This window comes from Candidozyma pseudohaemuli (assembly GCF_003013735.1).
Source record: "Candidozyma pseudohaemuli strain B12108 chromosome Unknown scaffold00001, whole genome shotgun sequence".
NCBI classification, from domain to species: domain Eukaryota; kingdom Fungi; phylum Ascomycota; class Pichiomycetes; order Serinales; family Metschnikowiaceae; genus Candidozyma; species Candidozyma pseudohaemuli.
Window position 1 is genome coordinate 1,677,015 of NW_020194435.1, and position 14,933 is coordinate 1,691,947.

The window sequence follows — 14,933 nt, forward strand, 5'->3', positions numbered from 1 at the left end:
GCCATCCATAAATCACTAAGATAATTTGGAGAATATGCAACTACAAGCGTGTGACTTCGCTCTTTTAACCCATTGATATAAGTTGTGCGGGGTTACAATTGTTACCATGGGAGTCCGCATTGCGTATCTCAACGCCATTCTCAGAACCCCTCATCGGAACCGAGGTTGATCCACATATAAAGGCAACACCCCAGGCATACGTCAAATTATTTTTCGTTATCAATTGTTCACAATTTGTCATGAATCTGTTGCTACCAATTGCGCCAAAGACGGTGATGGATCAAGTCAGGAGTAGCCTTCCGATGGACCTGAACCGGTTCAAGGACGCCGTTGCTCTTGAAAATTCCAAAGAGCCCGGCTACTCACCAATCTACCGCAACAAAGCAGCGGTCGATGGTTTGATCAATGTTCCACATCCGGCTTTGACCACTTTGTATGAAACATTTGAATGCTCGGCGTCTGTTTTTGCTGATAAGAAGGCTATTGGCGTTAGGCACAAGCGCAGCGATGGGCTGTATGGACCTTACGAATGGGAGACATATGCACAGGTTTCTGCCAGAAAACGGAACTTTGGTGCTGGCCTTCTTTACTCATTGCAAAACAATGCCTTCAAGACACTGTCTCCCTCCCACCAGAAGATAGACAGACATGAGGAGCTCGCAGCTGCTAACGAGATGACTTTCATTCTCACTCAATTCTCCCACAACAGAAAGGAGTGGCTCATTGCTGATTTGGCCAGTATCAACTACTCCATCACGAACACTTGTTTGTATGATACCTTGGGTCCAGACACGTCCCACTACATTTTGGCTTTAACTGAATCGCCAGTAGTGACCTGCTCGAAGGATAAGATTGAAAACTTGATCAACATCAAGAGAGATCATCCAGAAGACATGCAGAATTTGATATCTCTTATCTCCATGGACCCACTCGAACCAGACGAGTTGCTTGATCTCAAGAGAAAAGCGATCAGTCAGAACATCGAGTTAAGTCAATTCACTGATATTGAAGAACTTGGAAACATTCATAAACGTCCAGACATCCGGCCCACTCCTTCGACGATTTACACGATCTCGTTCACTTCAGGTACAACCTCAAATCCAAAGGGTGTTGTGCTTTCAAATAGAAGTGCGATCTCCGCCCTTACCTTCTGCTTATCCAACGTGAAGAGTTCAATGGTTAATCCACGAGGCTACAGCTTCTTACCACTTGCTCACATTTTCGAAAGAATGACCAATCAAGCAGCCTTCATGTTGGGTGCCGAGATCGGTATGCCTCAATCACCTTCTCCATTAACACTTCTTGATGATGTCATGCATTTGAAGCCCAATGCATTGAACTTGGTGCCTCGTGTGTTGACAAAATTGGAGGCTGCCCTCAAAGCGCAGACCATCAAAAATGACGAGAAACCTATGTTGCAGCGTTTATTCACGAACGCTATCAACATAAAGATGGAGAGGCAAGCCGCAGAGGATGGGGCAGCTGGTCATCACTTGTTGTATGACCGTTTGATTGCACTTCTCCGTAAGAAAATTGGTTTTGAAAACATCACTAACATTGCCACTGGATCTGCTCCAATCTCTCCCGAGACTGTTAAGTTTTTGAAAGCTGCCTTGAACACAGGTGTATCTCAAGGTTACGGATTGACAGAATCTTTTGCTGGCGTAAGCAGTTCTTTGCAATTTGAAGCGACTCCAGGCTCATGTGGCCCTATCTGTATCACGACAGAAATGAGGTTGAAAGACCTCCCAGAGATGGGCTACACCGCTGATGACTCCATTGGTCCTCGTGGTGAATTGTTATTGAGAGGACCTCAAATTTTTACGGAGTATTTCAAGAATCCAGAGGATACTAAGAAGGCTTTGGATCCAGATGGCTGGTTCCATACTGGTGATGTTGCCCGCGTCAACCCTAAGAATGGTCGTATCTACATCATTGATCGTGTGAAGAACTTTTTTAAGTTGGCTCAAGGTGAGTACATTACTCCCGAGAAAATTGAGAACACCTACCTCTCGTGTTACCCATTAACTACAGCTTTCTTTGCTCATGGTGACTCTTTAAGGACGTACTTGGTGGGTATAGTCGGAGTTGATCCCGTGTCAATAAAGCCCTGGTTGGCCACAAAGTTCGGGTATAAAGCAGCGGACCTCGAGGATCAGGCGAAATTGGTTAAGCTTTTGAACCAACGTGAAGTTAAAAGAAAGTTCTTGATGGAGGCGAATGGCTCGGTTTCTAAATTATTGCACGGCTTGGAGAAGTTGCATAACATAGAGATTGGCATTGATCCCTTGAAGGTGGAAGATGGTGTCGTCACACCAACCTTCAAAATTAAGAGAGCCAATTGCGGCATCTTTTTCAAAGAGAGACTCGAGAAGCTTTACGAGGAAGGATCATTAATCAAAAATGAAAACTTGTAACGCATTTGTTCGATGACTATATGGATTACCGACCTTAGATATATTTATATGGGTTGAGGATGCCGTTTGGATCGTAATGGTTCTTCACGTCCTTGATCATCTTAATCTCGATATCACTCTTGGAATAGCCAATGTAGTTTTTCTTTTGGAAGCCGAGGCCGTGTTCAGCAGAAATGGATCCCTTGTTTTGTTGAATCCACTCATACACAAATGGCTCCAATTGCTTCTCCACGTCCTTGCTGTACTCCCTGACGCACACATTCAAGTGCAAGTTACCGTCACCTAAGTGACCGTAGCCAATAGCCTCAACAACTGGCTTGGACTCATCATCGAAATCCACCATCTCGGCTTCATTCAACTTTTGGGAAGCTGCCTCCACCAAGCCATAGAGATTGGCCAAAGGAATAGAGACATCGTATTTATAAACGCCACCAGCATGGGCAGAAGCCTCAGGAATTGACTCTCTCCAAGACCACAAGTTGCGAAGCTGTGTCTCATCTTGAGCGATGATACCATCATCAACCAAGCCTTCCTCCATAGCATTTCCCAAGAACGTCTCGATCTTCTCCATATCATGATCTCTGTTGGAGCCGCTGGTCTCAATCAAAACATAAAAGGGGTACTCGCCAGACTCAATAGGGTGATCAGCATTCAAATAACGAGCGGTCAAAAGCTGAGACTTTCCATCCATGAATTCAAAGGCAGAGAGAATCTCAGACAACTCCCTACGAGCACCAACAAATACCTTCTGAACAGCCTCATAAGACGAAACAGCAAGAAAAGCGACATTTGTAGCAGTTGGTCTAGCAGGACACAAGATAGACACACCGGTGATGACTCCCAAAGTACCTTCGGAACCAATAAATAATTGCTTCAAGTCATAGCCGGTGTTATCCTTCCTCAAAGCATCCATGGAGCTGTAAATAGTTCCATCGGGCAAAACAGCCTCCAAGCCAAGTACCGATCCGTGCAAGGAGCCGTATCTCAACAATCTGAGACCTCCAGCGTTGGTTGCAACCACACCACCAACGTGACAGGAGCCTTTGGCGCCCAAGTCAAGAGGGAAAATGTAGCCATTCTCAGCAAGGAAATTGTCTGCATTTTCCAAAATGACACCAGCGTCACACTTCAAAATACCACTGACATTATCGAAGGATCTGACCTTGTTCATGTTAGCGAGAGAGATGATAATCTCGTCGAAAACAGGATTAGATCCACCGACCAAGCCAGTGTTACCACCCTGAGGAACGACAGCAAGCTTCTTCTCGTTACAGTACTTCAAAATACTTGCAACCTGCTCAGTGGTCTTAGGCTTCAACACCAACTTGGACTGGCCCTTGTACTTTCTCATCCAGTCTTCATTGAAAAAATCGAGATCTTCCTCTGTAGTGACAACATAGTTATCATTTTCCAAAACCTTGCGAAAGAAACCAAGATCGCTTTCTTCCAAGCTCTTGTAGCGAGGATCTCTCAGAACCTTATCCTTATAAGTCTCTGCGGTGAGCGGGACACTCTTGTTGGCTGCGTAGAAACGAACTGGGGTAATGACATTTCTAGGTAGTAAAGAAGCACACCTGGCAACAGAAGTGCGCTTGGCAAGCAACAAGCTACTTCTGATCATGTTCAGCGACGTTCAGGTGGGACCTGGGTATCTGAAAAATTAAATATTCTTGCACGCTCAGAAACGCACACAAACTGATTGTACTGTACGTAGTCGCTATCTTGATAGCATGTTGATCAAAAATCAGCCACGGATCAATGCTAATAAAGTGCTACGAGAATTGAGGCCTTTGAGATTTCCAGTTTTTTATGCTACTACTTATTCTCATGCAGCTATCGTATATACTGTGGCCGTCAATGACTCAAATAGCTGCAAATGTATATCGCTTCACGTGCAGTAGCGCTTGATGCTCTTCCGGGCGTACTATTGATTGAGACCTTCAATGAGCTGTCTGATGTCAAATGCAAATATGTTTAACTGAGAAGCCATCAGTTGTGAAAATTATAAAAATTTCATCACATCGAGTAACTAAGCTTCTTCGGCTCTTCGCAAGCTATCAAAGCTTGTGTTTGTTATATGGCGAAATCTCAGCGATCCTATAGGACACCCGCCATACCACCTTGTGACTATGATCAATTTATTGATGACATTATGTTGCACAAGATGTTCTAGAAGTTTTGAGCCTGCCCCTTTCTCTCCGTTATCGTTGAATCCTTGTTGAACATTACTATACTTCACATCAGTACTATTCTTTCGGCCTTTTCCAGCCACATCTTCTACAAGATCGCCCGTTCTCCAAGCAATGATGTGGGGATGGCTTGAAGTTTTTGTGATTCTTCGGTGTTGCTGAAGAAATTGCTGTAGAATGCCGGGAATCTCATCAGGATGGTTCAACGTAGCATGACGAGCCTGAAACTTCGACTTCCTGTCCATCACAACTTTTGATTCATACCAGTTTGTGATTGTTCCTAGACATCGAGTGGGCTTTTTGAAAAGGAGGTTTGGTTTATGCATTGGCTTCCGTTAGGTGAGGTCAGCATTCATTCCTATACTTATACTCTCTCGTGATGTTAGTGATCAGATGAGGTTCGCACGCCGGTGCACAAAAGTTGTGTGAAAATCTCACGATATCAAATTGTCCCACTCCCCAGGAATGATCTATTTGAAGACACTCTTGAACGTTATTGACAACTCTGGTGCCCAGGTTGTGGAGTGTATCAAGGTCCTTCGTCACGGTCCAAGAAATTTTGGCAAAGTCGGGGACAAGATCACCGTCGTTGTGAAAGAAGCTAGACCTCTTTCATCTGCCATCACGGGCCAGTCATCGAGTAATAGAGTCAAGAGAAGAGACATCTGCAGAGCAGTCATTGTCAGGACTAAAGCACCATACAGAAGACCAGATGGATCTGTCGTCCGTTTCGATGACAACGCCTGTGTCTTGATCAACCAGAATGGCGAGCCTTTAGGAACCAGAATCTCCTCCGTCGTGGCCAAGGAGTTGAAGGACTTGCAGTTTAACAAGATTGCCACGCTAGCCCCCAAGACTTTTTAATCTGTGGGTAGTTTTCATGTAAATATTGAAGGTAAAGAAAAGGATCATAAGTGTTGTAGGTACGAAAAGAAATGCAGTCTAGGTGGGTTTTCTTCCTTGAACACGCTTATGCTGTGATGCGAAGAAAGCCTGAAAGGAGAAGCTTATTTTTATTTCAGTACAATATGGTTTGATGCATACTCATGAAGGGATTCAAAAGAATAGAAGTCGACAGGAAAAACTACATTAAAGGAAGGAGACAAAAAAAAAGTATTCCTTTGTGACAGGAATAAGAGGAACTCTTATTAAATTTGGCTTTATGGTCGATATCATGGAATCTTGTCTTGCTTTGATGCTCGAAATTGAATCAGAGCGTTTTGCAGCCACTTGAAAGCATCCGTGGGGTGTGATGTAGACCGTTGCCACTTCTTTACTATTTTGTGAAGTTATGTTCAAGTCGCCAGACGCGTTAAGTCTATTTAAAAAATGAAACTTTTTTCGAGGTTTTCTAGGTTAAGCCAGTTCGACTCATCGGAACCAGAATAATCGCGATTTGGTAGCGGTGGTCGTCCATATGTGCACGCATTTTTCTGTTAAATTTTTTTGAAACTCACGAAGTGATATCCTCAACCCTGAATATAACATAGCATGGCTGAAGTTGTGAACGGCGTGAACCAGCTTTCTGTTGAAGAGAAGGCCAAGCCTCAACCTCAGGTGAATAAGAAGGAAAAGAAGAAGGACAAACAGCCGCAAAAGGCTTTGTTCTTGGACCCTCCACCAGAGTTTTTGGACTACAGGTTGAAGATCTTCGATGAGATTAAAGCTAAGCAAGATGCTGAATTTGCTGCTCGTGAAAGAAAACCAATCAAAATTACCTTGAAGGATGGTTCTGTGAAAGAGGGAACTGCCTGCGAGACAAGTCCTTTCGAAATCGCCAACAGCATTGGCAAATCTTTCCTTGAGAGACAGGTGATCTCTAAGGTTAATGGCGAGCTTTGGGACTTGGAAAGACCCCTTGAGGGCGACGCTGAACTTGAGTTCTTGGACTTTGAGCACCCCGAAGGTAAGATGGTCTTTTGGCACTCGTCTGCTCACGTTCTAGGTGAGGCTTGCGAGAACCACTACGGCTGCCACTTGTCCTACGGTCCACCCACCGAGGATGGTTTCTTTTATGACATGTCCATCAACAGCGGAGAGGGTGTTGTCTCCCAGGAAGACTTTGGCAACATTGAAAAGGTCTCCACAAAGGTCATCAAGGAAAAGCAGAAGTTCGTCAGACTAGAAATGACCAAGGAAGAATTGTTGAAGATGTTTGCTTACAACAAGTATAAGGTCAAGTTCATCAGCGACAAGGTTCCAGATGGAACATCTACTACCGTCTACAGATGTGGACCTTTGATCGATTTGTGTAGAGGTCCTCACATCTTGCACACCGGTAAGATCAAGGCTTTCAAAGTCTTGAAGAATTCTTCTTCCTACTTTTTGGGAGATGCTGCCAATGACTCTTTGCAGAGAGTCTACGGTATCTCTTTCCCAGACAAAAAGTTGATGGATGAGCACTTGAAGTTCTTGAAAGAGGCAAGTGAAAGAGATCACAGAAAGATCGGTAAAGAGCAGGAATTGTTTTACTTCAATGAAGTCTCGCCTGGTTCGGCATTTTGGTTGCCACACGGTACCAGAATTTACAACACCCTTGTCGACATGTTGAGAAATGAGTACAGACAAAGAGGCTACGAAGAAGTCATTACCCCTAATATGTATAACACCAAGTTGTGGGAGATTTCCGGTCACTGGGGTAACTATAAGGAGAACATGTTTTCTTTTGACGTGGAGAAGGAAACCTTCGGTTTGAAACCTATGAACTGTCCTGGTCATTGTGTCATTTTCAAGAGCAGAGAGAGATCTTACAGAGAATTGCCATGGCGTGTTGCCGATTTTGGTGTCATTCACAGAAACGAGTTCTCTGGTGCCCTTTCAGGTTTGACCAGAGTTCGTAGATTCCAACAGGACGATGCTCACATCTTCTGTCAACAAGACCAAATCGAGCAGGAAATTGCTGGTGTCTTTGACTTTTTGCAAAAGATCTATGGTATCTTTGGCTTCGAGTTCAAGATGGAATTGTCTACCAGACCCGAGAAATACGTCGGTGAGTTGGAGACCTGGAATGCTGCCGAGAAGAACTTAGAAAATGCATTGAACAAATTTATGGGTGAGGGCAACTGGGAGTTGAACCCTGCCGATGGTGCCTTCTATGGTCCTAAGATTGATATCAAGATCAGTGATGCATTGAGAAGATGGTTCCAGTGTGCCACCATTCAATTGGATTTCCAAATGCCTCAGCGTTTTGACTTGGAGTACAAGGCTGACTCTAACGACAAGGAGAAGACTACTGCAAGACCAGTCATGATCCACAGAGCTATTTTGGGATCTGTCGAGAGAATGACCGCTATTTTGACCGAACATTTTAAGGGCAGATGGCCATTCTGGTTGTCTCCTAGACAGGTTTTGGTTGTTCCTGTAGGTGTGAAATACTTTGACTACGCCGAGTCCTTGAAGGAGAAGTTGGTGAAGCAGCATGGCTTCTACGCTGATGTGGACCTCTCTGGTAACACATTGCAAAAGAAGGTTAGAAGTGGTCAATTATTGAAGTATAACTTCATTTTCATCGTTGGTGAGCAGGAGCAGGCTGAGGAGAGTGTGAATGTCAGAAACAGAGACATCCAGGAAGAGCAAGGTAAGAATGCGACAGTGAAGTTTGACGAGGTTGTCAAGCAGTTGCTCAGATTGAAGGAGGAGTTCAGGGTTGACAACAAGTTGGTTTAACTGATTAGCTAGAGCTCTGCAATAAATTGAAGGACAAGTAAAGTAATCGTTCGGTAAAATGGCTGCAAGACGCTCACGTGTATGCAGATATGGTCAGATCTCGAAGCAAATCCTGGATTGCTTCTACACGGTTCATTCGGCTTCAAATTAACATCACTAGTTAACGAGATGGAGAGCAATTCGACAGACCAAGAACAAGCCCAGATTCATGACAAGCGTCTAAATATCATTATGCAACGCGATATGCCGATGGCTATCAAGTTCTGGGAAGCTGATCATGTCTTGCTGCAAAGCGAACGAGAGCTGCTCGCAAGAGAGCTATTCAACATCAATAGTTTCACGGCAAGTGGAGCTCTTGCTGTCTCAATGGGGATGTTAGCAGGTCCAACTATTCTAGATCGTCTCGTGAGACGTAGGATTGGTCCCACTGGTAGGTTGCCACCACACATGCCGATAAGAGCACCATTGATGAAATCGCCACTTCTTTCCTTGGGATTGGGTGTAATTGGGTTTCAACTTGCTCTTACAGTCGGAGTGTATGCCCTGTTTAAGATCAAGAGAAGAAGCTTGTCAAAGGAGGCTAACGAGGGAAGCAGTGAAGCTGAAAAATCAAGAAGATTACTCAATGTTTGGAATGCCATTCCTTGGCCTCAAAGTATGTTTTGGGGGCAATACTACGAGATCACAAGTCGAGATCCTGCTTTCAAGATGAAGGATCCACGTACTCTCACGGAAGAGGATATCCACAGGCCATATTATCGGCCCAACAGTGAGCCCATTGGATTCGACAAGTCCAAGCAGAAAGAGGAAAAGGACACCTCTGAATGGCAACACTTGAGAGAGATCAACTTTCCAAACGCAACGGCGCTGGAAAGTGACCAAGCGGATCTGGAGAATGATCTGTTCCCCTCGCTCGAGCAGAAGAATTCAACAAGCTCCAAGCCTAAGAGCAGGTGGGACGAGATCCGTGAAGGTAAGTAGTTGAATGGCGTCGACCGTGTCCTGGTGGTCCCACTGTCAAAACTGTTTCATTTGCATCAATTGAAATGATAAATAGGTGAAATACCATTGCATTCAATCAGTCCGCTTGTACTATTCAAGATTTTGTAGATTGGCCGTGAAAAATCACAGTCCGATAAAATAGGCTTTGACAACCCGAGCGGCTTGTGCGGTGCGTCTCATGGGTGTTCGCAGCAACATTGCAACATGCCCTTTCTTGAAGACAAGTGATGAGTTTTGGCCGAGCTCTGATCATAGCTCTTCGTCCCTTCTTTCGCATACAAGTCACACGACACTATTCCAAGACAACAGACCCCAGGCCTCGTTGGTTTTTTTGTTCTGACGCACCGATCACCAAACCCGCTTGGTTCGAATACGAGCAAGATAAGAAACCCACCAAGTTTATTCCGTTCACTGAACACGACGAAAAGAATTTAGAGAATGCCTACCTGCAAAATTTAGAGACTGTTGAGGTCAAGGAGGACCGCCTCTTTGAGGTTGACTTGAAGTCCATGGTTCTTTCCCCAGTGTACTGGGAAGGTCCCACGTACGAGGTAAGGAGAGGGCTTTGGTTTGACCACGATGGAATGCCGCTTCCGTCCAACTTGGCCAAAAAGATTGAAGATGCTTACAGTCTTCGTCGTCCGTATGAACATATCAAACAACAAGGTACATCTCAGAAACAATCCAAGGACCTTATCGCAAGTTTCAACAAGGAGATAAAAGAGATAAAAGAAGAAGTACAGCAAGACAAAATCGACTTCTCAGAAGAGAGAGACATCGTCGATTTGGGTGATGGCCAAGCTGTTGTGTATTTTGACAACAACCAAGCTGCTTTGTTTCCGTCTACCATCAGTCCCGTCCAATTGGGTATCCTAAGAAAGATGGGCAGTAAGTCTGGTACCCTCATGGGCGTGACGCCAGTTCAGAGGGGCTATTCTGAGGACCTTGCTGCCTCGATAATGGACAGTATTAAAAAAGCGCCGGTGCCTTCTTTGACGGACATCTTTCTGACAGAGTTTTCCAACTTGTTTTCACCGCTGAAGGAGCACGAAAAAGTCTTGTCCGAATCGAGCAAGAAGGACAAGGACGAGATGCTTCAATCAGTTATGGAATCTGACTTTGAAGAGCTTAAAGTCACCCAAACCAATGATAGGGAAATTGACCATCTTGTGCTTTGTGTTCATGGAATCGGTCAAATTCTCGGATACAAATACGAATCCGTCAACTTCACTCATAGCATTAATGTTTTGCGATCAACCATGAGAGACGTCTTTCAAAATGAGGAGAAGTATCAAAAGCTCGCCAGTGGAGATACTTTTGATCCCAAAAATGAGGAGCACAAGACCAACAATAGGATCCAAACTTTACCTGTGACTTGGAGGCATAAGGTGTTATTTCATCCCAGTAAAAGAATTGACGATCTTGGCAACCTAGGGGACAAAAGGCTTCCAAGCTTAGCCGACATTAATGTTGATGGTGTGAGACCCTTGAGAAACATTGTTGGCGATGTCATCCTTGATGTGTTGCTATATTATGAACCAAAGTTCATGCACCAGATTCTCGAGATTGTCGTCGAGGAGCTCAACAGGATCTATCGGTTGTACAAGGAGAGAAACCCTCATTTCGATGGCAAAATACATATATTAGGTCATTCGTTGGGTTCAGCAATTGCATACGACTTGCTTTCGATGCAAATCCCGGGGGACCACAAACTTAAGCTTGACTTCGAAGTTGAGAATCTTTTTTGCGTTGGATCTCCAGTTGGGGCCTTCAAGTTGCTTCAAAGAAGAAATATTGTCTCGAGAGCCAGCCTTGATAAGGACTATGATCCATTCGACGCTGACCTGAAGGTGTCTTCTCCAAAATGTGTGAACTTGTACAATATCTTCCATCCATGTGATCCGGTCAGTTATAGGATGGAGCCACTTATTAAACCCTCCTTCTCACAAATGAAGCCGGAAGAGGTTCCATTTGCCTTAAAGGGTTTCAACACCCAGGTCAAGAGCCTAACAACATTTGGTGATGAGGTACAACAAAAGATCTTTTCGAACTGGTTTGGATCAAAGAAAGATGGTAAGATTAACAAAATGATAAAGAACAATGTATCCGAAGAGAATGCTTTGGGAGATATCATTACAACATTGGCAAGCCCATTGTCCAGTGGCCTGGGCGACGATCTGAAAGACGAGCTAAAGGACTCTTACCTTTCTGATAACGACATAAAAGTTTTGACAGAATTCAATCGCTCGGGTAGGGTTGACTATTCATTACCTACTGGTGTTTTCAGCATAGCGCTAATTTCAGCTATTAGTGCACATGTATCATATTTCGAAGACCAGGATACTGCTGGTTTTGTCATGAAAGAGATTCTTAGTTCACTGCAAAAATCTGTTGAGGCTAAAAAAGTCAAAGTATACAAATAGAATTTTATTTATTTCCTGGTCTATTCCATTAAAAGGTCGTCAATGCTTTGTTCGGCATCATGCTTGATCAACTCAAGCATTCCCTCTGGTAGAATTGGTTCCTCATTATTGTCGACAATATATCTGAACGGCATTTCCGTCGACTCATACTGGCTGAACTTGATCTCGGGGTAGTCAATGAAGTTGATGTCACCGAACTTCTTCTGTTTCTCAGCAATGAGCTGAGTGGTTCTAATGGCAGTATCGGTTGTCATCTGCAAAGCACCGAGTCGGCGACCGCTAAAGCCGTACTTATCTCTAAGCAAACCTGTTCTGTCGATTCTGGGGTGCGATCCCAAGATGCCACCAAAAACAAAGTAGTCAAACTTGGAGGCATCCTCTGGTACCAAATCAGTCTCAGCAGCTGGGTCAAGCAAGCAAACTTTGGAGCTATCCAAACCACCATCGATGGTCACACACTCCTTGGTTGTCCATTGCAAACCCAAATCAAGAAGACGTTGGGGGATGTCCTTCTCGGTTGTGGATTCAGGCAAAGACGTCAACACGAGATTTTCTGAACCAACATCACGTAGAATTTGGGAATACTCAAGAATGACCCATTCAGAGAACCCCTCCTCCATATGCTCGATGATGTATTTCATGGTTGGTAGTTGGAGTTGAATTTCGCGATGAGCATTGGACTACTACAGATAAGATAAGACACCATGATATTCATATTAAAGGACTATACTATATCTCAAAATTTGAGTTGATCATTTCTTGCAACAGGAACCAGAGGTTTTTGTAAATGCCAATTGAGATGTCTTGTCGACATCAAGGGTGCATTCGTCGACACCCTTGTCTCCAGCCTTGACTTCCTTTGTGGTTCTGGCGTAGGATGGTTTCACGTCAAGACATGGGTTCTCGGTAAAGAAATGCCTTGGGCGCAACATGAGGTCAAAGATCTCTGTGGGCATGACAGGGAAATCTTCAGGGGCAGGAAAATGGGTAATGCCAAATGTGTGGAAGAAAAGAATGTCTGTGTTTTCAATCTGGTCTTTTCCGTCACCAATCCACTCTCTCATACCTCTAGCGCCATCACCAGACCACTGGGCAACGTGGTCACCAGATGGGTACAAACGACCATATCCAACGCCTTCATCCTTGTATGGAACAACCTGCGTGGCCCAAGCAGCCCAAGGAGCTCTCTTCTTCACAAGTGAGCCGTCCTTAGCCAAAAGTGGAGGAGTAAATGTAGATACCAATTTGTAAGAAGATGGTTTTCCGGAGTAGGGGTTGATCTTTGAAGGGTTAAAGATATCCCAGGTTCTGGCTGTGGATGGTTGGGTAAGAGAGTCACTGACGGTCTTAAAGGTGGTTTTATCGGCACAAAAGGCATTTCCGTAGGCATTTTCCGGTGAACCGGTGGCACCTGGACCAGAAATTGAGTCAGATGTGGCAGCAGAGTTGTTATCACCGTCGATACGTGGATCTAATCTCAAAGAAAAGATGTGCTGGTGGTTATGGGCATTAACCTGTGGGTATACAACAGTTCCCCATGGTCCAATGTCCTCATCCTCAGCACAAATGTAAGTGTTGAGAATACCAGTCAATCTGATCTCTAGTTTGATGGTACCATCTTGTCTGAGAATCCAGTATAAGCAGTACTCGTAATTGGCAGCAGTGAAAATCTGGGAAATAATCAAACGCTTGCCTCTGGTAACCACGGTAGTTTGGAAATCATCTCTGAAGTCGGAGTGTTTGAACAAGATACCATCATCTTCCTCGTGAATACAAACAGCGTTCTTGATGGTTAAAGGTTCTCCATCCTTGTCGGTGAAATGGGCGTCCATGTAGTGGATCACACCTTTACAGTCACAACCAAGAGCAAGAGGGTTGGTACAGTTACCGGCACCGTACTCACCAATATCCAAGGCGTGCTTTCTCTGATGAGGGAAATCGGGACATCCGTAAGGGACAATCATTTCAGACAAGGAAATTCTGTGGAAAAGAGGTCTCACATTACCGTGATCATTGTAGTTCATATCCGAGAGAACGATTCCTTCTCTGTAGTTGAAACCAATGTGAAAATTGAAGTTCGACCAGTTCATAACGTTACCCTTCATGGCAAACGAGACACCCTCAGGTTGGGTAATGTTGATAGGTTTGGCATCATCTCTGAAACCAGATGGGTTCTCAGAGGTTCCAAACTTCTCCGAGATGTGCTTGGGGTGGAAAGAAGAGTGCTTGTGTTTGGACACTTTTCTTCTTCTGCCTGGGACATCAATGTAGACCACCTTCCCCTCCGTCATATCCACAATGGGACAGAAATCCAATGGATGGGAGTAGTGAGAGTCATCCTCGTCAGATCTCCAGTACATCAAAGCCTGCTGGAGTCTTTTAGAGGAGCCCCATCTCTCGTCATAGCCAATGGTCCAAGCATCACAGTACACGTTCTTCATTTCTTCCTTTGGAATACCGGAGATCTCACACTGTTCAATCACACGAGGGTCACTTCTAACGATATCCTCAGTGTTCTGAAGGTCAGAGGGAGTCAAAATTGGCTGGACACCAGAAGTAGCCTTCGATTCGATTACTGTCAACGAAGGCAAGTCGACCACACCCTCGTGAACACCAACATGGTCGTTCTCGGTGACAACAAAGTAAGCCAATCTGGGAGGCTTGGGACCGTTTCTTTCTTTCCAATCATAGTAAGCTCTTTTGATTGGCTCTCTAAGAGAAACCGTGTTGAAAACCAAAGTCTTGCCCTTGTAATGGCTGCGAACCACCAGAGAAGTAGCTTTGATCTCCTGCGTGGTGAGAGGGTCCAAAGGGTGTGGAGGTGCCACTGGCGGCTGGGTGCTAGCAGTAGCGTGCAAAGAAAGCTGTTGTAACCTTTCCATGGTGAAAGCTAATTAATTGATAAATTGGAGACAATTACACGGCACCCCCACATATTTATCCTTCCTCATGTCAGGATAAGCCTGCCGCATCGGGCATCCTATCGCGATAAGCGTGCGCACTAATTGTGCTTATCTGGTAACGGAATCCTCGATGGAAATCCATCAACTGGAAAAATGAGCGAATCAAAGATAAAGAATTTACGGATTTCTCAATGTAAGAGGGGCAATCGCAATTGCGGAAGGGAATGCTCCCGCCATCGGCTCGTCCTCCCTCGAATGGACAATTGCAGATAACAATACAAATTCCTTTTGCAATTCCTGTTGTCTATGCATGCTATATATCGTGAACCGTGA

General features: G+C 44.6%; 6 protein-coding genes across 6 annotated transcripts; 3 read left to right on the forward strand and 3 right to left on the reverse strand.

Annotated features, from left to right (window-relative positions):
• Nucleotides 1-302: 302 nt before the first annotated feature.
• Nucleotides 303-2,417, forward strand: FAA21 (medium-chain fatty acid-CoA ligase; the record flags this gene model as incomplete). Its single annotated transcript, XM_024856192.1, has 1 exon — nt 303-2,417. The coding sequence occupies one exon, from the start codon at nt 303-305 to the stop codon at nt 2,415-2,417; it is 2,115 nt and encodes a 704-aa protein (XP_024715791.1).
• Nucleotides 2,418-2,451: 34 nt separating this feature from the next.
• AIP2 (D-lactate dehydrogenase) lies at nt 2,452-4,038 on the reverse strand (the record flags this gene model as incomplete). The annotated part of the gene is made up of 1 exon (XM_024856193.1): nt 2,452-4,038. The coding sequence occupies one exon, from the start codon at nt 4,036-4,038 to the stop codon at nt 2,452-2,454; it is 1,587 nt and encodes a 528-aa protein (XP_024715792.1).
• Nucleotides 4,039-5,071: 1,033 nt separating this feature from the next.
• On the forward strand, nt 5,072-5,470 carry C7M61_000766 (mitochondrial 54S ribosomal protein uL14m; the record flags this gene model as incomplete). The annotated part of the gene is made up of 1 exon (XM_024856194.1): nt 5,072-5,470. One exon carries the CDS (start codon nt 5,072-5,074, stop codon nt 5,468-5,470), a length of 399 nt encoding a protein of 132 aa, XP_024715793.1.
• Nucleotides 5,471-6,097: 627 nt separating this feature from the next.
• On the forward strand, nt 6,098-11,697 carry C7M61_000767 (putative carboxylic ester hydrolase; the record flags this gene model as incomplete). The annotated part of the gene is made up of 3 exons (XM_024856195.1): nt 6,098-8,262; nt 8,731-9,245; nt 9,656-11,697. The coding sequence occupies 3 exons, from the start codon at nt 6,098-6,100 to the stop codon at nt 11,695-11,697; spliced, it is 4,722 nt and encodes a 1,573-aa protein (XP_024715794.1).
• Nucleotides 11,698-11,717: 20 nt separating this feature from the next.
• On the reverse strand, nt 11,718-12,338 carry C7M61_000768 (protein-arginine N-methyltransferase; the record flags this gene model as incomplete). Its single annotated transcript, XM_024856196.1, has 1 exon — nt 11,718-12,338. One exon carries the CDS (start codon nt 12,336-12,338, stop codon nt 11,718-11,720), a length of 621 nt encoding a protein of 206 aa, XP_024715795.1.
• Nucleotides 12,339-12,449: 111 nt separating this feature from the next.
• On the reverse strand, nt 12,450-14,579 carry AMO1 (Amo1p; the record flags this gene model as incomplete). The annotated part of the gene is made up of 1 exon (XM_024856197.1): nt 12,450-14,579. The coding sequence occupies one exon, from the start codon at nt 14,577-14,579 to the stop codon at nt 12,450-12,452; it is 2,130 nt and encodes a 709-aa protein (XP_024715796.1).
• Between the last annotated feature and the right edge of the window lie 354 nt (nt 14,580-14,933).